Source organism: Ahaetulla prasina, chromosome 2 (genome assembly GCF_028640845.1).
Source record: "Ahaetulla prasina isolate Xishuangbanna chromosome 2, ASM2864084v1, whole genome shotgun sequence".
NCBI classification, from domain to species: domain Eukaryota; kingdom Metazoa; phylum Chordata; class Lepidosauria; order Squamata; family Colubridae; genus Ahaetulla; species Ahaetulla prasina.
Window position 1 is genome coordinate 302,299,024 of NC_080540.1, and position 27,980 is coordinate 302,327,003.

The 27,980-nt window shown below is 45.1% G+C and overlaps 1 protein-coding gene across 1 annotated transcript in view; it reads left to right on the top strand.

Annotated features, from left to right (window-relative positions):
* The window catches only part of LOC131190757 (basic proline-rich protein-like), a gene marked incomplete at its 5' end in the record, with an annotated part of 496,338 nt that overhangs the window by 96,848 nt on the left and 371,510 nt on the right, over positions 1-27,980 (top strand). The window contains one exon of the mRNA XM_058168112.1: positions 16,312-16,362. Within this exon, the coding sequence (XP_058024095.1) occupies positions 16,312-16,362 (51 nt within the window). The remainder of the gene's footprint in view (positions 1-16,311; positions 16,363-27,980) is intronic.

Below are 27,980 nucleotides of genomic sequence, written 5' to 3' on the forward strand. Positions count from 1 at the left end.
CCTCTCTTCTTCGCTACTGCAGAAAACCTTACCGTTTCTTTCGTCATTTTCCACTGTAGATGAACCCCCCCTCTTCTGCTCCCTTCCTGACATTGAGGAAGGTGAGAGAAGGGAGGGGGCTGCCCTCCTCTCTGCCTGACCAACACCCCCCATGCCCATTTGAGTGAATTTAAAGCCCCTGGCCCCCACCTGTCTCCCAGGGAAAAACAGACACCGAGGTAAGAGAAAAGGAAGCTGTAAGCCAACACCTGGGGTGCTGTTGGCATTTGGACTGTCTAAATGTTAATCGGAATAATGATGCCTGTTGAGGCCGCTCTTGGGAAGGACGTGATGGCTGGGATACAAAGGAAGGCCCATAAACATCTATTAGCCTTTCCCATTAGATTAATGGCATGCAGGACAGAAAAGCTGCCCCCCCCCATGGTAATAGGCCTTATTACAGGAAATAAAAAACAGGGATGAGCTTTGGACCAGGCAGGGGCTGATGAATGCATCCAGGTTAACTCTGCCATTCTTCCCTGTTTTTCTCAAAAAGGAAAATAACACAAAAATAATATGTATTTAGCAAAGACATCCTTTGCAATCTCATTTCAGTTTTGCAACCAGGGTCGTCCTTGCTCAGCCCCTGGGAGCCTGGGTCCATTTCTGGATTATTTAATTAAAGACTTGACCCTGGTTTGATAGGGAACCGGAGGGCTGCAAAAGCACCTTTTCTCACCTGCCTCGATGTCAGGAAGGGGCCGTCTCTGCAGTAGGAAAAGATAAGAAAATGTGAGTTTTTCTGAAGGAGATTGGGCACCCTGGTGTGTCGCAGCCTTGGCAGCTTTAAGAAATGGGGACTTCAGCTCCCATAATTCCCCAGCCAGCAAACACTAAGATGTGTGTGTAATGTATTTGAATTTTAAGAGGGAAATTTGGGCGGGAAAAGGCACGTTGCTGATTGGCTGATGCCTCAGCCAAACTACTATATAAAGAGAGGATTTTGCCTGTTGGCTTTTGCTGGGATTCACAATAAACTAAAGAGCTGTTGTCCATTGCATCGTCTCCTCCCTCTTCATTGCCCAAACATAACAGTGTGGACTTCAACTCCCAGAATTCCCCAGCCAGCAGGCTTTACCATGTGTGGTCTTCATTATAAAATCACAGAATCCTAGGGATCAGGTGGGGGGTGTTTCCAATCTGGGTCGGTCACCGGGACCAGAAGTTTTGTCTTCCGAGCTTTCAGACTCGTCCTGGAGCCCATCCTCAGGGGACTTTCCTGACAGCTAGAACAATTAATCAGTGGAACAACTTGCCTCCAGAAGTTGTGGATGTTCCAACACTGGAAGTTTCTATTGTATTGTATTGTATTGTATTGTATTGTATTGTATTGTATTGTATTGTATCCTATCCTGTCCTGTCCTGTCCTGTCCTGTCCTGTCCTGTCCTATCCTATCTCATATTTCTATCCTATCCTATCCTATCCTATCCTATCCTATCCTATCCTATCCTATCCTATCCTATCCTATCCTATCCTATCCTATCCTATCCTATCCTATCCTATCCTATTCCATTCCATTCCATTCCATTCCATTCCATTCCATTCCATTATTCTGTTCTGTTCTGTTCTGTTCTGTTCCGTTCCGTTCCGTTCCATTCCATTCCATTCCATTTATCCTATCCTATCCTATCCTATCCTATCCTATCCTATCCTATCCTATCCTATCCTATCCTATCCTATCCTGTTTAGGGTGACCCGCTCGCTCCTCCATCAGGGAGCGGTAGAGGAACCCTTAAAGGGTCGAGCTGAGGAATTTGGACAATATCTGTTTGATAAAATCGCTCAAATTCGGGAGGGGTTGGACACAGACTGGGTGGATCCAGACGGGGTGGAGGAGGCAGGTCTTGATGTTATTATCTGGGATGAGTTTGATCCTGTGACTCCTGAGGACATGGACAGGTTAATGGGGAGATTGAATGCGACCACATGTTTATTGGACCCGTGTCCCTCCTGGTTAGTTTTGGCCACCGGAGGTGACACGAGGCTGGCTCAGAAAATTGTGAGCGCTTCTTTGATGGAGGTGTTTTCCTGCCGCCTTGAAAGAGGCGGTGGTGAGGCCCTCCTCAAGAAGCCTTCCCTTGACCCAGCTAGTTTATCAAATTATCGTCCGGTCTCCAACCTTCGCTTTGTGGCAAGGTTGTCGAGAGTGTGGTTGCACGACAGTTGCCCCAGTACCTGGATGAAAATGTCTATCTTGATCCATTCAGTCCGGTTTCCGGCCTGGTCACAACGAAACAGCCTTGGTCGCTGGTTGATGATCTCTTGAGGGCTCGGGACAGAGGTTGTTCCTCTGTCTTGGTCCTATTAGATCTCTCAGCGGCTTTTGATACCATCGATCATGGTATCCTGCTGCGCCGACTCGAGGGACTTGGGTGAGGGGCACTGTTCATCGGTGGTTCTCCTCCTACCTCTCCGACCGGTCGCAGAGCGGTGTTGACAGGGGACAGAGATCGACCCCAAGGCGCCTCTTATGTGGGGTGCCTCGGGGTCGGTTCTCTCGCCTCTTCTGTTCAACATCTATATGAAGCCGCTGGGTGAGATCATCCGTGGTTTTGGGGTGAGTTGTCATCTATCGCTGATGATACTCAGCTCTATATTTCCACCTAACCACCCCAACGAGGCTGTTGAAATGATGTCCCAGTGCCTGGAGGCCGTGCAGGTTTGGATGGGGAGGAACAGACTCAGACTCAATCCCACCAAGACCGAGTGGCTGTGGATGCGGCGGCCCGGTACAGTCAACTAATTCCATCACTGACCATTGAGGCGAACTATTGGCCCCACGGAAAGGGCTCGTAATCTGGGCGTCCTCCTGGATGCACGGCTGTCTTTGAAGATCATATGATAGCCGTCACCAGGAGCTTTTCATCAGGTTCGCCTGATCGCCAGTTCGTTCCTTTCTGGATCGGGCTGCCTTATGCACGGTTGCTCATGCCCTGGTTACATCCGCCTGGACTACTGTAATGCTCTCTACATGGGGCTCCCCTTGAAGGGTACCGGAGACTCCAACTGGTCCAGAATGCGGCTGCGGGTGATAGAGGAGCACCTTTTGGCTCCCATGTGACACCTCCTCGTAATCTGCACTGGCTCCCAGTGGTCTTCGGGTTCACTTCAAGGTACTTGTTATCACCTTTAAAAGCGCCAGTTCCGCGAAGTGGCCAGGGATTGGCCAGTTCAAAAAAGGCGCGAAGTCGAATCACACCACTGTGCCAGTGGGCCACGCATCGACACGACTAGAAAAGAAAATATTCACTAAGACCTACATCAAAGGAGTGCAGTGTAAAATGGAGGTGGATACTGGCTCATCAATCACGATTATGTCTTGGGACACAATCGCAAGGGACCTGCCAGAAGTTGCGAAACGCCAGCTGCAACCCCAAAAGCTGAGGTGCAAGACTACCAGGGAACCAATCCCTGTTCTAGGAGTCACGTCGGTCAGAGTGAGATATGGACAATTCAAGAAAACCCTGCCGATCACCATCAGATGAAACCTGCCCAGTTTACTAGGTCTGGACTGGTTCCGAGCCTTGGGAATGGGCATATAACCGGGTTCACAGCTGGAGTCAACCTGAAGGACGAATTGTTGAGGGAATTCGAGGACGTTTTCAAGACAGCCTGGGCAAGTACGTGGGACCCCATTTCATTCAATTTAGACCCCAGGTAGCTCCCATTAGATTAAAAGCTAGGAGGGTTCCCATTCGCCCTCAAACCCAAGATTGACAGGAACTAGACAAATTAGTAAGCCAGGGAATACTAGTCCCGTCGACCATGCAAAATGGGAGACACCAATAGTGACCCCAGTAAACCGGACGGATCAGTCCGTTGCGCTGACTATAAGGCAAGCTTAACAAAGCATTGCAAAGAGTGCTTACCCGTTCCCATAGTGCAACATTTGTTGCACTCGTTAGAACAGGGACAGGTTTTGCCAAACTCGATCTGGCTCAAGCCTACCAACAATTACCAGTTGACAATGAAACAGGAGCACACGATTGTCACACAGGGCGCTTTTAAATGCACTCGACTTCAGTTCGAGTTAGTGTAGCCCTGGGTTATTCCAAAACCTCTAATGGAGCGACTCTACAAGGTCTACGGGAGTAGTTCCATATTTTGACGATGTACTGGTATCAGCCGAGAACTTGGAAGAGTTAAGGGTCAAATTGCGGAAGGTTTTGGGTATTTTCGGGTCTGCGGGGCTTAAGGTTAAACTCAACAAATGCCAGATAGGTGTTGAATCTGTAGAATTTTTGGGTTACCGGATAGATAAGGAAGGCATCCACCCCATGGAGAGCAAGGTGCGAGCCATTAGAAAGGCTCCACCCCCAAAAAACAAAACAGAGCTACAAGCATTTTGGGGCTTGTAAACTTCTATCGGTATTTTTAAAAATAAGGCAGCAGTAGCGAACCGCTACATAAACTGCTAGTGAAAAAATCTGTTTGGATTTGGGGCAGAGTTGAGGCTAAGGAATTTGAAGGAGTTAAGAATCTCTTGTCCAGCGATAGCCTTTTAATTCAGTACAATGGGACGTTGCCACTAGTACTAGTTTGTGATGCATCACCCTACGGGTGGGGCTGTCCTCAGCCACAGGTTACCGAACGGTTCGAAGCCCCTATCGCATATTTTTCCCCACGATGTCCACAACAGAAAGGAACTATAGCCAACTAGATCGGGAAGCCCTGGCTATAGTCTCTGGGGTTAAAAAATTCCACGAGTACCTGTTTGGGCAGCAATTTGAAATAGTCACAGACCACAGACCCTTATTGGGACTCTTGGCGGGGGACTGTCCAACACCGGTTGCGTTATCACCCAGGCTGACCCGTTGGACTATTTTCCTGGCAGCATACTGCCAACTGTCTCACCGACCGGGCAAGGACTTGGGACATGCAGACGCTTTAAGTAGATGCCCATTGCCAGAGACTATTGAAGACCCGACCCCAGGGACACCTGTCTTGTTAATTGACTCTTTGGACTCTGGCCCAGTCACATCCTGAGTGACTAGGGCATCTTACAAAGATATTATTGTAAGGACTGTGATCGGTTGGGTGCAGAGGATGGCCCACTGCACCAGGATCGTTCAAAGAGTTTACAAAAAAGCGTTCAGAACTGTCGGTAAAAGGGGGTTGTCTGTTATGGAGGGATAGAGTGGTTATTCCGGAGAAGTTATGAGAGAATGTGTTGGAACTATTGCATGTGGGCCACCCAGGGATTGTGAGGATGAAAAGCCTAGTGAGAAGTTACGTGTGGTGGCCACAAATGGATAAAGACATTAGCGACCGGGTAGGGAAATGCCAAGCATGTCAAGAATCAAGGCCACTACCCCCAACAGCCCCCATTAGGGATTGGGAGAAACCCCAGGGTCCTTGGTCGAGGATCCACATAGATTTTGCTGGGCCGTTCCATGGGCAGACCTTCTTAATTGTGGTAGATGCCTACTCGAAGTGGTTAGAAATTTTACTCATGAAAACCACAACAGCAGAAGCGGTAATCACAGTTTTGAGGCATTTATTTGTGAAACACGGGTTGCCCGATACCATAGTGTCTGAAAACGGCCCACAATTTACGGCCACCCAGTTTGAGGGGTACTTGGCCGGAGAGGGCATCCGGCATGTCCTCTCGGCACCTTTCCACCCGGCGATGAACGGACTTGCAGAACGTTTCGTACGCAGTGCCAAGGAAGCGTTATCTAGAATTAGCCCAGGAGATTGGCAATCCAAAATTGACACCTTCCTGGCAGTCCAACATAGAACGCCCTGTGTGACCACCGGCCGCAGCCCATCAGAGTTATTAATGGGTAGAAGACTCGGGTGCCCCCTGGATCGGTTAAACCCAACATACTCCCCTGAGGGGTACCAGAGCACGAAAGGAAAAACTAGAACAATGACAACAGGTGACCTGGTATGGGCACATAACTATAGTGAGGGCCCAGCGTGGCTTAGGGGAACAATTGTAGGAGTGACAGGCCCAAAGTCATACTTAGTGGACCTGGGGGATGGCCGAGTGTGGAGACACCACATAGATCAATTACGAAAAAGATTGCAAAACGATCCAGAAACCAAACAGCCAGACCCTGACTACCAAATATTTGAACCAACAGCTAGCTCAATCCCGAGGCGATCGGAGGACTTAGCTGAATCAGAGGAGGTCCAGCGACGCCAACCGGCTCCTCCAGAGGACAGCAGGGACGACTCTGCCAATAATCCAGGGCCGGAGGGCCCAGAGGAGGAGCTGGGAGGAACAAACAGTCCCTCCGACCAGCTCGACTCACTCCCAGGGAATGAATTGCGCAGGTCAGAAAGAGTTAGGAGACGCCCTGTCTACCTGCGTGACTACATGGAAAAATAACATGCAAATTTTATGTAAATATGGCTAAATGTGTTCTGGGAGGGGAGGAGTATAATGTATTTGAATTTTAAGAGGGAAATTTGGGCGGGAAAAGGCACGTTGCTGATTGGCTGATGCCTCAGCCAAACTACTATATAAAGAGAGGATTTTGCCTGTTGGCTTTTGCTGGGATTCACAATAAACTAAAGAGCTGTTGTCACTTGCATCGTCTCCTGCCTCTTCATTGCCCAAACATAACAGTGTGGACTTCAACTCCCAGAATTCCCCAGCCAGCAGGCTTTACCATGTGTGGTCTTCATTATAAAATCACAGAATCCTAGGGATCAGGTGGGGGGGTGTTTCCAATCTGGGTCGGTCACCAGGACCAGAAGTTTTGTCTTCCGAGCTTTCAGACTCGTCCTGGAGCCCATCCTCAGGGGACTTTCCTGACAGCTAGAACAATTAATCAGTGGAACAACTTGCCTCCAGAAGTTGTGGATGTTCCAATACTGGAAGTTTCTATTGTATTATATTGTATTGTACTGTACTGTATTGTATTGTATTTTATTGTATCCTATCGTATCCTATCCTATCCTATCCTATCCTGTCCTGTCCTGTCCTGTCCTGTCTTATCCTATCTCTTATTTCTATCCTATCCTATCCTATCCTATCCTATCCTATCCTATCCTATCCTATCCTATCCTATCCTATCCTATCCTATCCTATCCTATCCTATCCCATCCTATCCTATCCCATCCATCCTATCCCATCCATCCTATCCTATCCTATCCTATCCTCCTATCCTATCCTATCCCATCCTATCCTATCCTAACCTATCCTATCCTATCCTATCCTATCCTATCCTATCCTATCCTATCCTATCCTATCCTATCCTATCCCATTCCATTCCATTCCATTCCATTCCATTCCATTCCATTCCATTATTCTGTTCTGTTCTGTTCTGTTCTGTTCTGTTCTGTTCCATTCCGTTCCGTTCCATTCCGTTCCATTCCATTTATCCTATCCTATCCTATCCTATCCTATCCTATCCTATCCTATCCTATCCTATCCTATCCTATCCCATTCCATTCCATTTCATTATTCTATTCTATTCTATTCTATTCTATTCTATTCTATTCTATTCTATTCTATTCTATTCTATTCTATTCTATTCTATTTTATTCTGTTCTATTCTATTCTATTCATTCCATATTTCTACTCTACTCTACTCCACTCCATATTTCTATTGTATACTATTCTATTTCCATATTTCTACTCTACTCTACTCTACTCTACTCTACTCTACTTTGCCCTGCCCTGCCCTACCCTACCCTACCCTACCCTACTCCATTCCATTCCATTCCATTCCATTCCATTACATTCCATTCCATTCCATATTCTATTTTCTTAATTCTGTTCTGTTCGCCTCTATTCTAGGGATAAAGTCTTGTATTTAATCAAAACTGTCAATTTTACCATCTCAGCCAACTCCATGAACTTCTCCATCCATCCTCCTATTGGGAGAATTTATTCCTTCCTTCCATCTCTATACGTACAAAAAAAAATCTCGATGCCATTAGCCCATATAATAGTGTGAGCTACTTGACGATCTGTGGCCTTCAATTCCCAGAATTGCTGCTGCTCAGGCTGGGGAATTCTGGGAATTGAAGTCCACTGATCTTCAAGTAGCCAAGGCTGAGAGAAATCCTGACATATAAAAAAACCCCCAAAGCCGCGTGTTTTATGTTGCAAACAGTTGATCCATCAAACCTGAAAGAAAAATCTCTGCTTTTAATTATACGTTTATTTCGAGAATGCTCAGAATTAAACTTATATACTGATCCTAATATTTCTTAGCTTTCTGACACGGGGCCTAGGCTGAAAGTAACACTGATTTATAACCTGAAGGGGAATTTTTACAAGATGATGTATCGTTGGTATTTAACGCCTGATAAATTGTCCCAGATGTATAAAGGTGTCCCACGTGTAGGCTGGAAACATAATCAGTCTGAACAGGGCTCACCTTTTGAAGAATAGCAGCTGCAGTTGTACAATTGGAACCCTTTGAAATCTTAGAACGAAAATTCCTGCGCTTGTTTTAACAGATTTAACGGATTATCAGATTTAACAGATTAACGGAAGGGACCTTGTAGGTCATCTAGTCCAACCCCCTGCCCAAGTAGGAGACCCTACATCATTTCTGAAAAATGGTAGCCCAATCTCTTCTTGAAAGCCTTCCAGTGATGAAGCTCCCACAACTTTTGAAGGAAAGTTTTGGTACTGAGACCCACAGAAGAGCCTCTGTGGCTCAGGCTGCTAATGCAGTCTGTTATTAACAGCAGCTGCCTGCAATTACTACAGGCTCGAGTCCCACCAGGCCCAAGGTTGACTCAGCCTTCCATCCTTTATAAGGTAGGTAAAATGAGGACCCAGATTGTTGGGGGCAATAAGTTGACTTTGTATATAAATATACAAATAGAATGAAGACTATTGCTTAACATAGTGTAAGCCGCCCTGAGTCTTCGGAGAAAGGCGGGATATAAATACAAATAAAAAAAAAAAAGATGGACTTTGCATTACAGATAATCCTTGACTTACCACAGTTCGTTTAGGGACCGAAGTTACAACAGCACTGAAAAAAGGGACTTATGACCGTTTTCCACACTTACGACCATTACAGCATCCCGCTGGTCACGTGATCAAAATTCAGAGGTTTGGCAACTGGCATGTACTTATGACAGTGACTTGGGGTCATGTGATCTCCTTTTGGGACCATCTGACATGGAGGTAAAATAGATTCACTTAACAACCGTGTGATTCATTTAACGATTGCAGTGATTCACTTAACATCCGTGGCAAGAAAGGCCGCAAAATGGGGCAAAACTCACTTAACAACAGTCTTGCTTAGCAAGAGAAATTTGGGGCTCCGTTGTGGTCATAGGTCGAGGCTATTTGTACCAATAACAGGGGCTTCGTAGTGTTGTTATACTTTGCTAGGCAACATGGTTGTTTCGTATTTTACTTGTTTTTTTACTTGTTTTTTTTTTCTTGTTTTTCTCTCTCTTTTAAATGAGGACTTTAAACCACTGGAGAGTGGATGGATTGACGGCTTTTAACATTCCTAAACTGAAAAGATAATTGATAGGATGGGCTGCCTGGAGAAGATCTCCTGATAAAAGAAAGTTTGTTAGCGCTAATTGGTTTGTCCTTTCGTGAACTCCAAAAAACTTTCTCCTTATTCACATCTTAAAATATACGCCCCTTCTGTCATCAGACTTCATTTTAATGAACGTTAAAATGAAATAAAAATTAAAATAAAATTATTTTATTTTATTAAAAATATTAAAATTTTAAAAATATTAAATATTTATTAAAATTGTTAAAATTAATTTTAATAAAAATTAAAAATAAAATTAGGTTTTAGAAAACTTAGAACTCCGCCGACTCCGACATGATCTGTGTTTAACACACAGAATCATCTATTGTAATATCCTTCCTGTAAAAAACTTCAATCGCAACAATACAAGAGCAAACAATAGATTTAAACTTAATGTCAACCGTTTCAAACTTGATTGCAGAAAATATGACTTTTGTAACGCTTGGAACTCACTACCTGACTCTATAGTCTCTACTCAAAACCCCAAAATCTTCAACCAAAAGCTTTCTACTATTGACCTCACCCCAAGAGGACTATAAGGGGCGTGCATAAGAGCACAAAAGTGCCTACTGTTCCTGTCCTATTGTTCTCTGCATTATAGTATTATATGCATACTTTTACTTATACTTTTACTTATATATACTTTTTCTCTCATGATGAATTATTGTTTATGTTGATGATTGTATATACTGTTGTGACAAAATAAATAAAAAAAACGTGTGTGGTGCAGGCGATCCGCAACTTACGACCACAATTGAGCCCAAAGTCTATGTTGCTGAGTGAGAAATTTGTCAAGTGAGTTTGGTCCTGGTTTACGGCTTTTCTTGCCGCGGTTGTTAAGTGAATCAGTGCAGTTGTTACGTTAGTCACACGGCTGTTAAATGAATCTGGCTTCCCGTTAACTTTGCTTGTTTGAAGGTCTGCAAAAGGGGATCACGTGACCCCACGATACGGTGACCGCCATAAATGTGAGTCGGTTGTAAAGGATCTGAATGCAAATCACCCGATCGTAGAGGGGCTCCAACGGTCGTTAAGTGTGAAAAATGGTCCTTTTTTCAGTGCCGCTGTAACTTCAAACAGCCACGAAGTGAACTGTTATAAGTTGAGGACTACCTGTATTATGGGATGCAAATAGGTAACGTGTTTGACTCCATGTAAGTGATTTCCTAAGCAAAGGGGGAGGTTACTTTTGTCTTCTTGCATTTTCTTTGATCTCTTAACTATAAAAAGGGACGTAAAAAAAAATTTAGAACTCCGCCGCCTTCGACATGACCTGAGTTTGACTCATCGAATCATCTGTTACAACGTCCTTCCTGTTGAAGACTACTTCAGCTTCAATCACAACAATACACGAGCACACAATAGATTTAAGCTTAATGTGAACCGCTCCAAACTTGATTGCAGAAAATATGACTTCAGTAACAGAGTTGTTAATGCCTGGAATGCACTACCTGACTCTGTGGTCTCTTCCCCAAATCCCCAAAGCTTCAACCAAAAACTGTCTACTGTTGACCTCACCCCATTCCTAAGAGGTCTGTAAGGGGCATGCATAAGAGCACAAGCGTGCCTACCATTCCTGTCCTATTGTTTCCTTTCGTTATATCCAATTAATATAGTTATTACATACTTATGGTTATATATATGCTTATATATTGTATAGTTTTTTCATGCTTATGCTTATATATAATGTTGGGACAAATAAAATAAATAAAAAAATAAAAAATAAGATGGGTCTCAGGCAGGGGTGAAATGCTCCCGGTTTGGACCAGACCGGCGAACCGGTAGCGATGGGGACAGGTAGCAAAAATCCCTGCCCCCCCCCTCCCCCGCCCATGCCCACCCAATCTCCCGGTCCAAACTTGCCTACTTGGCAGCTTCCTGCTTCTTTCAGGCTCGCCTTGCTTCAACAGCTGCAATCAATTGCATCAACTAGCAACTCAATCTGCCTGCCTGCAATTGGGTAAGTAACTGAGGGAGGTTTTTAGGGGTGGGGGGACTTTAAAAAAATACTTAATTGGGTGTTTTTTTTAAGGAGTTTTTTTTTTAAGCATAGCAATTTAAAGTTAAGGAAGTTTTAAATTTAGCTGCTTTTATCTAAAAATATAAATAAAATAAAATAAAATAATAAAATATCTGTGCAGCTTTCTGAGATTTGGTGTGTTTCTGTAGTGTTTCACTCTAATTACACAAACACATAAAATCTCACAAAGCTGTATGTGGCATTTTGTGTGTGTGTGAGTCAGTTGTGTTCTGTTGTGTGTGTGTAAAGTGTGAAAGTTGGATTTTGAGCTTTTTGCGGCTGTGTGAGGTTCCTGCTTGTTGCAGGGGCCATTTTGGGTGAAGTGCAGCTGCTTTTACATTGTGCGTCAGTTGTGTTGTGTTATGTTGTGTTGTGTGCGTGCAAAGTGTGAAAGTTGGTTTTTGGTACCTCTTATTGTTTTGTGTACTTTGTTTATTATTTTTATTATTTATTGTTATTGGCCATGCCCACCTGGTCACCTGACCACCAAGCCATGCCCACCAATTAAGCCACACCCACAGAACTAGTAGGGAGAATTTTTAGATTTCATCCCTGGTCTCAGGGTTTTGTCTTTGAATGAGAGGAATTCCTTTTAACAGAATATTCTGAATAAACTATAATTAAATGATCTTCCGGTTTCTGTTTGTCTCATTGGAAAATATGCATGCTGAGGCACAAGCCTAAAAAGGCAAATTTGGCCTTCAGTACTAAAAAAATCACAACTATCCTACGAGAATGGAATAGAATAGAGTAGAGTAGAGTAGAGTAGAGTAGAACAGAACAGAACAGAACAGAACAGAACAGAGTGCAGGGGACTGGAGGGAAGGGGAGGGGAGAGGAGAGGAAAGGAGAGGAGAGGAGAGGAGAGGAGAGAAGAGGAGAGGAGAGGAGAGGAGAGGAGAGAAGGCAAAAGAAGAGAAGAGAGAAGAGAAGGCAAAAGAAGAGAAGAGGAGAGAAGTGAAGAGAAGGGAAGGGAAGGGAAAAGAGAAGAGAAGAGTAGAGTAGAGGGAAGGGAAGGGAAGGGAAGAGAAGAGAAGAGAAGAGAAGAGAAGAGAAGAAGAACTTTATTGTCACTTTGAATGTACACTAATCGGCATACATTAAAATGAAATGTCATTGCATACATCTCTCAAAGGATCACCACCTCAACATGCACTACGTAAAACATAACAAAATAAGTAAGTAAATAAATACAAAACTATGCATATACCCACGTATATTATATGACACAGAGAAACAACACAGTGTAGTTTGGATGTATACACGTACATGGCAAGAGAAACGAATCTTGTGAGTTTGCCAGACAGATGGCATAAGGAACAAAGCTGTTACAGAATCTACTAGTCCTGGTACTTCAAAACTTCCCCCCAGAGGGGAGCAACAAAAACAGACCATGGATTGGGTGGGTGGGTGTCTCTAACAAGGCTTCGGGCTCTAAACACAAAGCACTTATAAGCAGTATCCTGAATGATGGGAAGCAAGTTTCCTATAATCTCCTCCACTGTCCTCACCACTCTCTGTAGGGTGTCTGAGGGTGTCTTTCTATCTGAGGCACTGCGGTCACCAAACCAAACAGGGATGCTGTTTGTTAAAACGCTCTCAATCGTGGCTCTGTAAAAAGTGGCCAAGACAGAAGAAGAAAAATGTGTTCTCCTCATCTGATGCAGGAAATGCAGACGCTGGTTTGCATGTTTCCATAAGGATGACGTGTGAAGAGACCAGTTCAGAATAAAGCTTTTAAAGAGATTTCTGCCTCGTATGTCTGATTGGCATTTGCACATCAGTTCAACAAAGGGACAATACCTTCATAGCATTAAAACCAAAAACATTTCCTAACAATGGAATCCCTTGTAGAAGAAAGTTGAATTATGGCTTCCCAGAAAGTATGTTGTATGCCTAGTTTTATCCATTTCATACTAAAAGGCATGCGCAAAATTTTTCTCATAGGCTAGCAAGCCACCTCTTGTGTCGCTGTGATACCTAGTCAATATTTTTGTGATCTGGATCATGAGAATAATAATGAGAGCCAGTTGGGTCTGGTGGTTAAAGCACCAGGCTAGAAACCAGGAGGCAGTGAGTTCTACTCCCATTTTAGGCATGGAAGCTGACTTGCTGACCTTGGGCCAATCACCTGGAGATGGTGTGTTCTAGATCTGCCTTAGGCACAAAAGCCAGATGGGTGACTTTGGTCCAGTCAAGCTCAGGAGCACCAAAGACCCCACAGTTCAACTCTGAGATACAAGTATTCTCATCTATTGGTGTCTGTCTGTCTGTCTGTCTGTTTGTCTCTCCATTCTCTCTCTCTCTCTCTCTCTCTCTCTCTCTCTCTCTCACTCACACACACACACACACACACACACACACACACACACATATCTATCTGTCTGTCTATCTATCTATTTATCTATCTATCTATCTATCTATCTATCTATCTATCTATCTATCTATCTATCTATTTATCTATCTATTTTTCCTTCCTTCCTTCCTTCCTTCCTTCCTTTCTTCCATCCATCCATCCATCCATCCATCCATCCATCCATCCATCCATGATCAACATCAGTGTTAGAAGATGGAACATAATATCCCATTTGAGGAACTATGGACTCAGACCAACAACCATACAATAAACCACAGCCTAATCAAGGAACCACCGAGAATACTTAGTTTATGTTTAATGAAAAGAAGGACTAGGGGAGACATGATAGCTGTGTTCCAATATCTCAGGGGTTGCCACAAAGAAGAGGGAGTCGGGCTGTTCTCCAAAGCACCTGAGGGTAGAACAAGAAGCAATGGGTGGAAACTAATCAAGGAAAGAAGCAACTTAGAACTAAGGAGAAATTTCCTGACAGTTAGAACAATTAATCAGTGGAACGACTTGCCTGCAGAAGTTGTGAATGCTCCAGCACTGGAAATTTTAAAGAAAATGTTGGATAACCATTTGTCTGATGTAGGGTTTCCTGCCTGGCAGGGGGTTGGACTAGAAGACCTCCAAGGTCCCTTCCAACTCTGTTGTTGTTGTTGTTGTTGTTGTTGTTGTTGTTGTTATTATTATTATTATTATTATTATTATTATTATTATTATTATTATTATACACCCACCAACCCTGAGTGGGCAAGGCACTAGTATATAAGAGAGCAAAGCCCCTCCTTTCCAGTACTGACTTAGTGGGGTCACGAAAGTTTCCTTGACTGATTTAGGGGGTGTCACGAAACCTCTGCAAGAAAGCCACCAAGCTGAAAGACCAGGAAGGACGCCCTTGTTCAACCTTGAGCTACAAAGATTCTCCTCTCTTGTTGCCAGCCCTTCTTCCAATATGTTGCTCAGTATACTAAATATGATATTCCATCCATGTAGAATAGAGAACAATAAAGGAACGATCGGAAGAGGTTGATGGCAATGCAGCCTCTTCTTGCTATGCTTCAGCTTCTCCTGCCTAGTTTGGACTCTGGAGGAAACCACAATTATGCACCACCCAGCATTTCCTTTGGTTCGCGGGCGCCTCTATCCATTTCTTTGCTACATAAATATATAATGAATAAATAAAATTGCTGGCCAGCTCGCAACGTCTGGCTGTGAAGGAAATGGGGAACGTCTGACTGTAGGGTCCCACCAGCCACCTAATCTAAGCAGATTGCAGGAAAGGAACAGCTTCAACCATCAATCAGCCTTTTGCAGATCGCTTCCTGCGATAAATTCCTGCATTTATCTCTGAAGGATAAAGAGCTCGGGGCGATTGGCAGAACTTACTCTGCCCAATGAAACATCATTTGTAAGTCCTGCCGGGCAATTGATATTATTGAATGCAACACCCAGGATGCTACATTCAGGACTCGGATGAAAGAATAAACACAAAACACGCCCTGACCTACTCGAGGTTTAGGTGCCATAAATCTGCGGTCTTGATGGAAAAGGTTGCCAGACACTTTGGGGAGGAGAAGCCAGAGTCTGTCGAGTTTGTCAGTGGGGTGAAGGGAGAGTGGCTTTTTATTTATTTATTTGCATTTATATCCCGCCCTTCTCCGAAGACTCAGGGCTTACACCATGTCAAGCAATAGTCTTCATCCATTTGTATATTATATACAAAGTCAACTTTTATTGCCCCCAACAATCTGGCTCCTCATTTTACCTACCCTATAAAGGATGGAAGGCGGAGTCAACCTTGGGCCTGGTGGGGCTTGAACTTGCAGTAATTGCAAGCAGCTGTTTTAATAACATATTGCATTAGTCTGCTGAGCCACCAGAGGCCCATTTGATGGAAGCACCAGGGATGCCAGGCTTTGAGGTATGTTGACTCGGTCCGCGCACCCCGTGGGCTCCCTTTCCAGAAGATTATGGCAGACGTAGCTTGTCGCAGGAGGACGAAGCCGAAATGTTGAGCTTTTGAGTTGTTCACATAATCCACGCATCAAAGGCAGAAAGCGGATTTTAAGTGGGCAAGAGGCATAAAGTGCAGCAATTTAGCGTGGCGTTGATTGTTCCGACATCCTCACTTGTGTCCCTCAAAACTCATCTAACTTTGATGGGATGCACGTTATGCATACGTGCACGAGTGTGCATATGTGTTTGTGTGTGTGCGCGTACACTGCAAGCTACTGTGTATAAATAGTAAAGCCTAAACTCCCTCACACTGAAGATATATCCTAGTTGGGTAATGAAACATCTGCAAGTCCTTTGGGAGAAGGGCGGTCTATAAATAAATAAATAAAAAATTATTATTATTAAGCAAGCAAACCAACGACCAAGTTCAGAAAACACCCAGGACACCACAGTCCTCCCATCCTCCTCCTCCTCCTCCTCCTCCTCCTCCTCCTCCTCCTCCTCCTCCTCCTCTCTGCAAACCCCCCTCCCTTCTACTTGGGTAATGAAACATCTGCAAGAAAACCACCAAGCTCGGAGAGCACCAAGGATCCCACAGTCCTGCCACCCTTCTCTTCGTCATCGTCCTCTTTCTCCTCCTCTTCCTCTCCACAAATCCCGCTCCCTTCTAGTACTGATGATGTTATCTAACTGGGTCATGAAACATTCGCAGGAAAGCAACCAAGCTGTCGTGTCCCACTCCTCCTCTGACGGCCGGGTCGGGGAAGTCCGTATCAAGCGTGCCTCTGCAGCTCTGCCAAAGTCCTATCAGAGTCCTCAGGGCAGGCAGGAATCCAAGGTGTGACTTCAGCAATCCAGATTAGACTTTGCCTGACTCAGAGAATGCCAGAAAGCAGATCCTTTATATAGGCCATGGGGTGTGGCTCCATGACTCAGCACTTATCCAGGCCTGCCCCTCCCTTCCTTTTGCTGATGTCGCCACTCCATTCTCCGGTAAGCGTGGATCTCTCCAGCCTCCAGCTGTTGGTAATACCATCTCATGACTGGCTTCATATTCCTCAGGCTCACATGCTGTGGGGGAGGGGTTTAGTTGCTCTGTTTGACCGGGCATGGTGCCAGGACTGGGGGCTGGAGGCATGCCAGGACATTCTCCTGTACTATCAGTGTCTGGCAGGAGATGAGAAGGGCCCGGCTGCAGCGAGGGGGGCGAGCGAGGCACAACACAAGCTCAGAGAGCACCAAAGACGCCACAGTCCTCCTCCTCTCCCTCCCAGCTGCCTCCCCCTCCTCCCCCTCCTGCTTTCTGCACACCCCACTCCCTTCTAGCACTGATGATGCTACCTAGATGGGTCAGGAAATGTCTGCAAAATAATATCCAAGTCCACTGAGCGTCATGGTCCCCAAAGTTCAACCCTGAGCCACAGACATTCTCTTCTATCAGGTTTTGTTTAATTGGACACACCGCCCAAGTGGAAAGTTGGTGCAGCCTGCCAAAAATTTTGCAGCCAGATGAGGATAGTCCTCATGACTGATTTATAGCTTGTTCAAAACAGCAAATTAAACAAAATAATCTCATCCCTTACACGGTTCTTTTTTTTAAAAAACCCTCCCAATCAGCGTCTTACAGTAATTGAAATAATTTTAAGACAAGCTGATGTGACATGTATTATTACAAATACCGAGTTGTGTTATAAATAATCCTTCATCTTGTGCCTTTCAGGACGCAGAGAGCTCCTTTCTGGCAGTAGAGCTGCTCATGATCTATGGATCAAATCTTAAAAACCGGTGCTGTGCCATTTGCTTTCTGAAGGACCTGCCCAAACCTATCTGGCTTTGAAATAGAAGGATAAAAAAAGTTATGTCCCCTGCCGTGAGCTATTTATTGTCAGGCAGAGACTGGCTCAGCTGGGGGAAGGAGTCAAACAGGGAATTAGTCTGGAATCTTGATCACACGGATGTGGCTACCTGTTGTGACCTGTCAGCCGCCGGCCCCTCCAGCAGCTGAATGAAAGGAGGAGGAGATGGTGTGGGAGTCAGCATCAGGGCAACCTGAGAGCTCTGAGGGGGAAGAGGGAATGGAGCTGGCAGAGAGAGAGACATAGGCGGAGCCTGGGCCATCCATCAGCCCTCAGGTGGAGAGTCAACAGCCCCCAGGTCTGGAGGTGGCTGATGAGGAAGAGGAGGAACAGCTGATCCCAGTGCCTGACGGGTGGATATACAGAAGACAGTGGAGAGGAGAGCAGTGGAAATCTGTGGGCCGGTCCTCAGGACGCAAGAGCCACCGCTGCTAGAGAAGCCCCTCCCTCTCTCTGGGGATAAAAGGCAGGGGACGGAGATGAATAGGTGTGGCAGACAACTTCTTAGCCTGCATTGAGAGAGGAACTTTTTGCCGGGGCCGCTGGAGCTCCTAATAAAGGAATCTTTGAGTTCACTTCAGAGGGTTTGTCATGTTTGGGGAGCTAGGTGAGAACGTGGCCATCTTGACTTTTTTGACTCTTCCCTTCAGATGCTGCTACTGGACCAATCCTGGAAAAGGGATGTGTGGATAAGAGAAATATGGAGAACTTTTTTCAAAGCAGCAGGAGAATCAAACCCAATGGCTAAAAAAGCAAATCTCCCCCCCCCCCACACCTCTGACCTTTTCAGTTGCAAATCATGCTGCCCAATGCAGAGCGTGGAGGATTTTAAAAAAATTATTATTATTTTAACCAACACGGAGATAACGGGCCCCGCATTTATTTTAAAAATTAATTTTCCCACTGTGCTATTTTGCTCCGTTGAAATGGTACAAATTTTTTTTTTAAAAAAGAGAGAAATAAATTAGGTTTTCAAAAGAGGAAATGGCACGGGAGGAAGGATCCGGCGGCTTAAACGATATTTGGGAGAAGAGGAAGGAGGAAACCCGTTTAGAAATAAATTAATGTGGCTAATAAAGCCAGGGAAAAAGTCAGGAGGTTATTCAAGACCCAATTAAGTGAAGTTGTGGCAGCTTTAAGGGGAGGTTCAAGCCGTGGCTGGCAAGGCCTTTTCTATAAATTAAGATGCAGTTTCCCTGGTTTTTCAGGTTTTTTTTCTCTTTCTATTTTGGTCTAAAATGATGCTGATGGCTAAATTGTCTCTGCATGGGAGTGGAATACAACATTAATTGATTAACACAAATAATAGAAGAAAGATATGTAACCTGGCATTTAGAAGTGAATAACAACAGCAACAAAGTCTAATAGAAGAGGCTGTTTGAGAAGTTATTCTTGTTGGTTTATGGCTCCCGGGGTCTTCGGCTGTTACTTGCAATATAAATATACATGTTTACTGATGGAGGATATTTGCATCTGAGGGTTGAACCGTGGAGTCCTGGGTGCTCTCTGAGCTTGGTGGTTTTGTTGTGGACGTTTCATGACCCAACTAGGGAACGTCATCAGTGTTAGAAGGGATTGGGGGAATGGGCAGGAGAGGAAGAGGAGGATGTGGGGTTGTCAGTGCTCTCTGGACTTGGTTGTTTTCCTGAATAGAATAGAATAGAATAGAATATTTTTATTTATAGACCGCCCTTCTCCCGAAGGACTCAGGGCGGTGTACAGCCAAGAATAAAATACAGAAAGAAAACAACAATACAAAACTAAAAACAACCCTTAAAAAACCTATTTGATATGGCTACTTGTAGATAAAATATTACCCTCTAAAATTTACAAAAAATTTAAAACCCATAAAATCAATTTGATAATTTAAAATTTAAGCGAGTCCAGCAAGACGAAATAAGTAGGTTTTAAGTTTGCGGCGGAAAGTCCTAAGGTCAGGTATTTGTTGGAGTCCAGGAGGAAGCTCGTTCCATAGGGTAGGAGCCCCCACAGAGAAGGCCCTTCCCCTGGGGGCCTCCAGCCAACATTGCTTGGCTGACGGCACCCTGAGGAGCCCCTCTCTGTGAGAGCGCACCGGTCGTTGGGAGATAGACGTTGGCAGTAGACGGTCCCTAGTTGGGTCATGAAGACCTTTCATGACCCAACTAGGTTACATCATCAGTGCTAGAAGGGAGTGAGGTTTACAGAGAGGAAGAGGAGGAGGAGGAGGAGGAGGAGGAGGAGGAGGATGTGGAGTCCTCAGTGCTCTCTGGGTTTGGTTGTTTTCCTGAAGACCTTTCATGACCCAACTAGGTTACATCATCAGTGCTAGAAGGGGGGGAGGATTTGCTCTCTGTATATATACAAGTGGCTTGCCCTTGTAAACAACTGACAGAAAATGACACTTCCACCAACCGTGAGAGGGCAATCCAATAATGGAATAACAAAATGACAAAATAATAGAATAACAGAAGAGTTGGAAGGGACCTTGGAGCAGTGGTGGGTTGCTCCTGGTTCATCCCGGTTCGGGCGACCCAGTATTGGCGGCCGCGGGAGGCTCTGCCCACCTGCCCAGAGGTCATCAGAAACCCTCTACGCATGCGCAGAAGCTTCTGCACATATGCAGAAGTGCTGCGTACTTGCAAAGCAAGCGGCCGCATCCGTGCGCTACCGATAGCGAACCGGTAGCACCAGGATTTGAAACCCACTACTGCCTTGGAGGTCTTATAGCCCAACCCCTTGCTCAAAGCAGGCATCCTCATTCCCTCCTGGACAAACTGTTGTCCAGTCTCTTCTTAAAAGCCTCCAGTGTTGGAGCACCCACAACTTCTGGTGGCAAGCTGTTCCATTGTCCTCACTGTGTGGAAGTTTCTCCTTAACTCCAGGTTACTTCTCTCCTTGGCTAGTTTCCTTGGCTAGTTTCGTTCCTTCTTCTCCTTCCTTCAGGTGCTTTGGACGCAGAGGTCTCCAACCTTGGCAACTTTAAGACTTGTGGATTTCAACTCCCAGAATTCCTCAGCCAGCTTTGCTGGCTGAGGAATTCTGGGAGTTGAAGTCCACAAGTCTTAAAGTTGTCAAGGTTGGAGACCCCTGCTCTGGAGAATAGGTTGACTTTCCCTTCTTTTTTGTGGCTCAGAATGCATTTCTGGTACTTTTCCTTTTGAATCAAATCAACCTCCATTGCTCTCATTTAAATGCATTTTTAGGGTAGGTTCTCATCTGGACCTTTGCATCTGGCAAGTGAAAAGAATATAGCAGGACAACACGAAAAAGCCAATACTAGTTAAAAACCATCCATTTTAAGCATTTTTTTTAAAAAAAAACAACAGCATGTCCACCTTTGGCCGCCCACCCGCCATCCGTCAGCAGGGAAACCAGCGAATTTGTGTTTTACACACTGTGGTGATCAACACCTCTCCCCCCCACCGCGTGCCTACCTTCCTTGAGGTGTTCTTCCTTTTCTTTTCTTAAATACCTGTTTGATTTATTTCTCCCTTGGCAGATTTTAATTACCAGCCTGCTCTCATTCTCTGGAAAAGCCACTGCCGTCAAGAGATCCATCATCGTAAAAAAAAATCTGAGATGCAGGAAGAAAGTAGAATAAACGTTAGCCAGCGATTGTGTGTGTGTGTGTGTGTGTGTGTGTGTGAGGCATGAGTGGGTGGTGAGCTAAAGGTTTGCCTTGTCCAGTTGTATCCCACTGTAGAGGTGTTGCTGCTCATCTGTTTTCTAGCCAAAGGAGCCAGCGTTGTCGGAAAAAAAATGTGTGGTCCTATGGCCATCATGGCAACACAGGCAGTCCTCGACGTATAACAGTTCACTTAGTGACTATTCAAAGGTACAACACCGTTGAATAAAGTGACTTAGGATGGTTTTTCACTCTTGCAAAAGTTACTGCATCTCCCTGGTCACATGATCAAAGTGGAGAACTGATTTGTGTTTATGACGGTTGCAATGTTATGTGATTCCCCTTGGCGAACTTCTGACCAGCCAAGTCAAGGGGGAATCCAGATTCACTTAACGACCATGTTACTACGCTGTTTCCCCCCAAATAAGACCTCCCCTGATAATAAGCCCAGTCGGGCTTATTGAGCACATGACAATAAGGCCAAGCGCTTTTTTTCACTTAAGAACTGCTTTAAGAAAGGTCCTAAAATGAGGCAAAGCTCACTTCACAAATGTCTCGCTTAGCAAGAGACATTTTGGGCTCAGTTGTGCGGTCATAAATCAAGGACTATCTGTATACCAAAGGTGCAGTGAACGCTGTTACCTTCCTACTGAAGCGGTACCTATTTATCTACTTGCATTTACAGGCTTTCGAACTGTTAAGTGGGCCGGAGCTGAGGTTAGGAGCGGGAGCTCACCCCATCGTACGGTGCTCGGGTCTCAAACCCCAAGAAGCTCAGCATCTTTAACCACTGAGCCATTGTGCCCCTGGGTGGCTGGGTGGGGAATATTTCTCTTGATAGTGGCATCAAAATGTGATCTGCTCTAACTTTGCACTTTTGGAAATTCACAGGTCAGACAGCCAGGTGTGTGCGTATGTGTGAGCTTTGATTTCATCTTGATTTTTCTGACTGGGTTTAGCTAGTCTAGAGAAGAGAAAGACTGAGGGGCTGCCCCAAAGAAGAGGAGGGTCAACCTATTCTCCAAAGCACCTGAAGGCAGGACAAGAAACAACAGATGGAAACTAATTAAGGGGATGGTCTAAGGCAGGGATCTCCAGCCTTGGCTCTTTTAAGACTTGTGGACTTCAACTCCCAGAGTTGAAGTCCACGTCTTAAAAGAGCCAAATTTGCAGACCCCTGGTCTAGGGCAGGGGTCTCCAACCTTGGCAACTTTTTTTTATGACAACGCTGGCTCCTTTAGCTAGCAAACAGATGAGCAACAACACCTCTAGAGTGGGATACAACTGGACAAGGCAAACCTTTAGCTCACCACCCACTCATGCCTGACACACACACAAACACACACACACACACACAGAGACACAATTCTGGGAGTTGACGTTCACCAGACTTAAAGTTGCCAAGGTTGGAGACCCCTGGTCTAGGGTTGCTCTTTCCCACAGCTGAATACTGCGCCCCTGTTTGGCTTAATAGCTGCCACACTCGCAAGATCGATGCTAGACTAAATGATACAATGAGGATCCTAAGAGGTTGCATAAAATCTACTCTTTCTTGCTGCCTCCCCGTCTTGAGCCACACTGCACCACCAGCTCTACATAGGCAGGAAGCCTTAGGGAAGGAGCACAACCAAATTATGAGAAAGCCACTTCTTCCTGTGCACGCTGAGCTTCCTCCTCTGTCCATTGGCAGGCTTAAATCCAGGAAGCCCTCACTCAACAGCCGTCTAACAACTTCGATGTCAACACACAGTGGCAAGCCAAACGGGCTGCTGAACGGCCAGAGACAGGCAGTTACGGCTACGGTCGTGTAGGGTGAGATGGCCCTACACAAAAGGTGCCAGGTTTTGACCTTCCTTGCCAGCATTGGTCAACTCTGAACAGGACCCGTACCCAACATGGTGTCTGCCAGGACTAATTGTTTAAGTGGCCTCTGGTGGCTCAACAGACTAATGCAGTCTGTTATTAACACAGTTGCTTGCAATTACTGCAAGTTCAAGCCCCACCAGGCCCAAGGTTGACTCAGCCTTCCATCCTTTATAAGGTAGGTAAAATGAGGACCCAGATTGTTGTTGGGGGCAATAAAAGTTGACTTTGTATATAATATACAAATGGATGAAGACTATTGCTTAACATAGTGTAAGCCGCCCTGAGTCTTCGGAGAAGGGCGGGATATAAATTCAAAAAAAAAAAAAGTGGGCTCTTGTCTCTACCAATGGTGGTATTCAATTTTTTTCCCTACTGGTTCTGTGGGCGTGGCTTGGTGGGCGTGGCTTGGTAGGTGGGCCATGTGACTGAGTGGGCGTGTCCAACTCGACGTCACTCACGGTGAAGCAAGGCCCCAATGCTTTATAATACAAGTGCATTATGTTTATTTGTTAGGATTATAACAAGATCAGATATTACCAACTTGTATAAAAGTCAACGTGTCACTTAGAAAGCAGAAGTATACCATTGGGCAGGTATATGGTTTTGCAAGCTTTCGGGAAAGTGCAGAAATATTTCTACAAACTGTTCTTGTGACTATGTGGCAAAGAGGAGGGGGCATCGAGAGTAACACGTGTATCCAGAAGGTGTATGATAAGAGTAGACCATATATGGGCTTTTGTTTATTTCAACCAATTAGGATAACTTCTTCTTTTTCTTATGGCAATGTCTGTAACCAAAAAGTATAAAAGATTATGTTTAAGCCATGCTCGAGGCTCAGACCTTTGTTTTCCACCCGAGTGGGGGTCTGTGTCCTATTTGCGCAAATAATAAATTAATTCTTGTTTCTCAAATCCTTCGTGGTCTTGTCTCCTCACTTTAAGACGTAAGTTTTCTACAACAACGGCAGTTAACCAATTAAAATTGCCGCTACGAACCGGCTGAATATCACATCTGGTCTCTACCCGTCAGTGTGACTGTGGTGCTCCTCAACAAAACATCCATCTCATCGGGTCTGAATGTCCATCAAGAGCTTATACTGGCCCAACGTCTGATTTTTTTTCAACGTAGACACTCTACCCTTGAATGGCTGGGTGGACGGGACATTAACATTTGAACCACTATAAGTCCATGAATTTGCCATACGCTAAATAAATAAATAAAATTAAGACAATTGGAATAATTAACCAGTGGAAGAGCTGGCCTTCAGAAGTTGTGAGTGCTCCATCTCTGGAGATTTTAAAGAGAAGACTAGACAGCCATTTGTCTGGAAATGGAATAGGGCTGTGATGGTGAACCTTTTCTTCCTCGGGTGCTGAAAGCGTGTGGGGGTGTGTGTGTGTGCGCACGCGATAGCACCGCATGTACGTGCCAACACCCATAATCCAATGCCCCCTTGCAGGCCCCACTCCCTGTGCATGCGTGCCCAACCCCCCGTGATCCCCCTGCCCTCTGTGCATGTACGTGTGACCAGTGGTGGGATTCAAGTCATTTAACAACCGGTTCTCTGCTCTAATGATTTCTTCCAACAACCAGTTTGCCAAACTGTTCAGAAAGTTAACAAACGGTTCTCCTGAAGTGGTGCGAACTGGCTGAATCCCACCACTGCGTGTGTGACCCCCATTTTGGTGCTAGCAGGCCTCCCTGAACCCTCCTGGGACCAAAAATGGGGCACAGGTGGGGAGCACCGTACCCCCTCATGAAGCATGCACACCTCTGGGCAGAGACCCAAACGTCAGATGGCCGGCGGGAGGCACACAGGCATGCGCCATGGAGCTGACCTGGGCGTTGGCTCACGTGCCCCCAGAGATGGCTCTGCATGTCACCTGTGGCACACGTGCCATAGATTCACCATCACAGGTATTGGGCCTCCTGCTTGAGCCGGGGGTTGGGTTAGATGACCTCCAAGATCCCTTCCAACTCTGTTGTTCTGTTATTCTATGACTTCTTGGCAGGTGTTGTGTCTTGCCCGCCCTCAGAGCAGCCGGGGCCTTCTTACCTGCTCCCGAACACTGAGGAATGTATGCCTCTCGGCCCCAGTCCTGGCTCCATGCCCACACAAACTGCAGAAGAAGGAGCATCTCCCTGCCCCAGCCCTGACTCCATGCCCAGGCAAACGGAGCAGCTAGACCCCTCCCCCTCCTCCACAGCATGTGAGCCTGAGGAAAGTTTACTTCCAACAGCTGCTGATTGGAGTGACCCTCGCATCAGAAGATTGGAGAGGCGGAGGCAACAGAAGGAAGGGAGGGGCAGGCCTTAATGAGTGCTGAGTCATGGAGCCACACCCCATGGCCTATATAAAGGATCTGCTTTCTGGCAGTCTCTGAGTCAGGCAAAAGTCGAACTTATCTTGCTGAAGTCACTTACTGGTCTCCTGCCTGCTCTGCGGACTTTGCTAGGACTTTGGGCAGAGCTGCAGAGGCAAGCCTGATTCGGATTTCCCTGACCCGGCCGTCAGCGGAGGAGTGGGACACGACAGCAGGCCTCCCCGCCATTTCAGGCCTCAAACTCGGATAGATAATCAATCATTCTTTTTCATCCTGGAGGCTCTGGGATTCCACAGGGGTTTGAACCCCCAATTCTTGCCAATCCATCTTTTCTCTTCTGCCAGCTTTCATTTGATCTGACAATAAGCTCAGCGGGGGAACCCTCTGGACTAGCAGAGACCAAAAAGATGAAAGAGAATCCCACATATTTTCCCCCTTGCTATGCTCCCCTTCCCCCTCCCTCAAACCCCATTTTCTTGGCACAGGAAGAGAAAAGACCACAAACACATTTCTCTTCCCAAAGGTTGGGTTGTTATTTTTTTTAAAAAAAAGATCGGACTGAGACCAAGAATCCTGATTAGTGTCATATTTAATCTCTCTGTCCTTGACTCTATTCTACCTCAGCATTGAGTGCTAAGGAACCAAAGGACTCTTTGTCTACCAAAGACTAAGGAGGGTCTTGCTTGGCACCAGGTCCGTTCTCTTTCCTGCTTCTTCATTTGAGATGCTTTCATTGCCTGGAGCAGGAGCCCTTCTGCAATTAGCCCTCATCCTTTCAATGAATCACAGAACTACAAAACCATAGAATCACAGAATGATAGAATCAGAGAATCATGGAATCGGAGAATTACAGAATCAGAATCATAGGATCACACAATCACAGAACCTTATAATCACAGAATTATAGAATCACAGAATCACAGAATCACAGAATCATGGAATCAGAGGATCAGAGAATCAGAAAATCAGAGAATCATGGAATCAGACAATCAGACAATCACAGAATCTTAGAATCACAGAATCACAGAATCTTAGAATCGCAGACTAATAGAATCTTAGAATCACAGATTCCTAGAATGACACAATTTTAGAATCCTAGAATCATAGATCATAGAATCCTAGAATCACAGAATCACAGAACCATAGAATCATGGAATAAGAGAATCCTAGGGCTGGAAGGGACCTTGGAGGTCTTCTAGTTCAACCCCCTGCTCAGGGCCGAGACCCTATACCATCTAGGACAAATGGTTATCCAATCTTTTTTTAAAAAAACCTGCAGCAATGGAGCACTCACAACTCCAGGAAGCAAGTAATTAATCAGAATGATTAATCAGCCCCTCAAGGACTGGAAGACTGATATCATGTCACCCCTATTCCAGGGGTGAAATGCTCCCGGTTCGGACTGGATCGCCTGATCCTGTAGCGATGGCGGCAGGTGGTTTGGAGAACCGGTAGCAAAAATCCCTGCCACACTTCCCCCCCCCACCCATACCCAGCTCAGCTGAGTGATCATCAGAGTTGTTTTTTTTTACTTTTAAAAGCATTTTTTTCTACAAACTCTTTGGCTGAAGAGGTTGTAAAAAATGCTTTTAAAAGTAAAAAAAAAGTCTCTGATGATCGCATGGCTCAGTTGGGATTGTCAGAACCCCTTCGAAGCATTTTTTCTACAAGCTCTTCAGCTGAAGAGGTTGTAAAAAAAATGCTTTTATAAGTAAAAAAAAAAATTGGCCACGCCCACCCAGTCCTATTACCCCCCCAAGCCATGCCCACAGAACCGGTATAACAAATTTTACATTTCACCCCTGCCCTATTCCTTCTCTTTGTTAGGCTAGACATACCTAGTTCCCTTATCATATGGCTTAGCCCCCAATTCCCTAATCATCTTTGTTGCTCTTCTCTGCACTATTTTTAACCATCTTTTTTGAATCATGGTGACCAGAATTGGACTCATCATTCCAAGTGTGGTTGTATCAGTGCTAATCAGATAATGAAACCTCTGTGAGAAAATAACCAGAAAGCACCAAGAAATCTCATGTTCAACCCTGAGCTACATAGATTTTCTATTAGAAACAAGTTATTTGTGATGAGATGGGGGGGGGAATTAAAGACATTTCCAGAGATGGTAAGTACTTCTCAACAAATTAAGTTTTTACAATGGCAGTTATCTGTGTCATCAGTTAGAGAAATGGAAATAAAAATGAGCTATTGAGTTTGCCAACATCCCAGAGAAATGGTTGGCATGTAAATTACAAAAAGAAAAGAAAATGATATTGAAATTATAAGAGGGAAATACTGTATTAACAGATAGTGTTGCCATACAAAAAGCATTTTATTACTACTATTCCATCTGGAAAGAAGGAGGTGATATCTTCTTAGAGAAAATAGATAAATATCTAAAGAAACCAAATTTAGTGCAAATTAGATAGGAACGGAAAGAGATTACGGATGGACTTGTAACAAGAAGGAAAGTTATCGG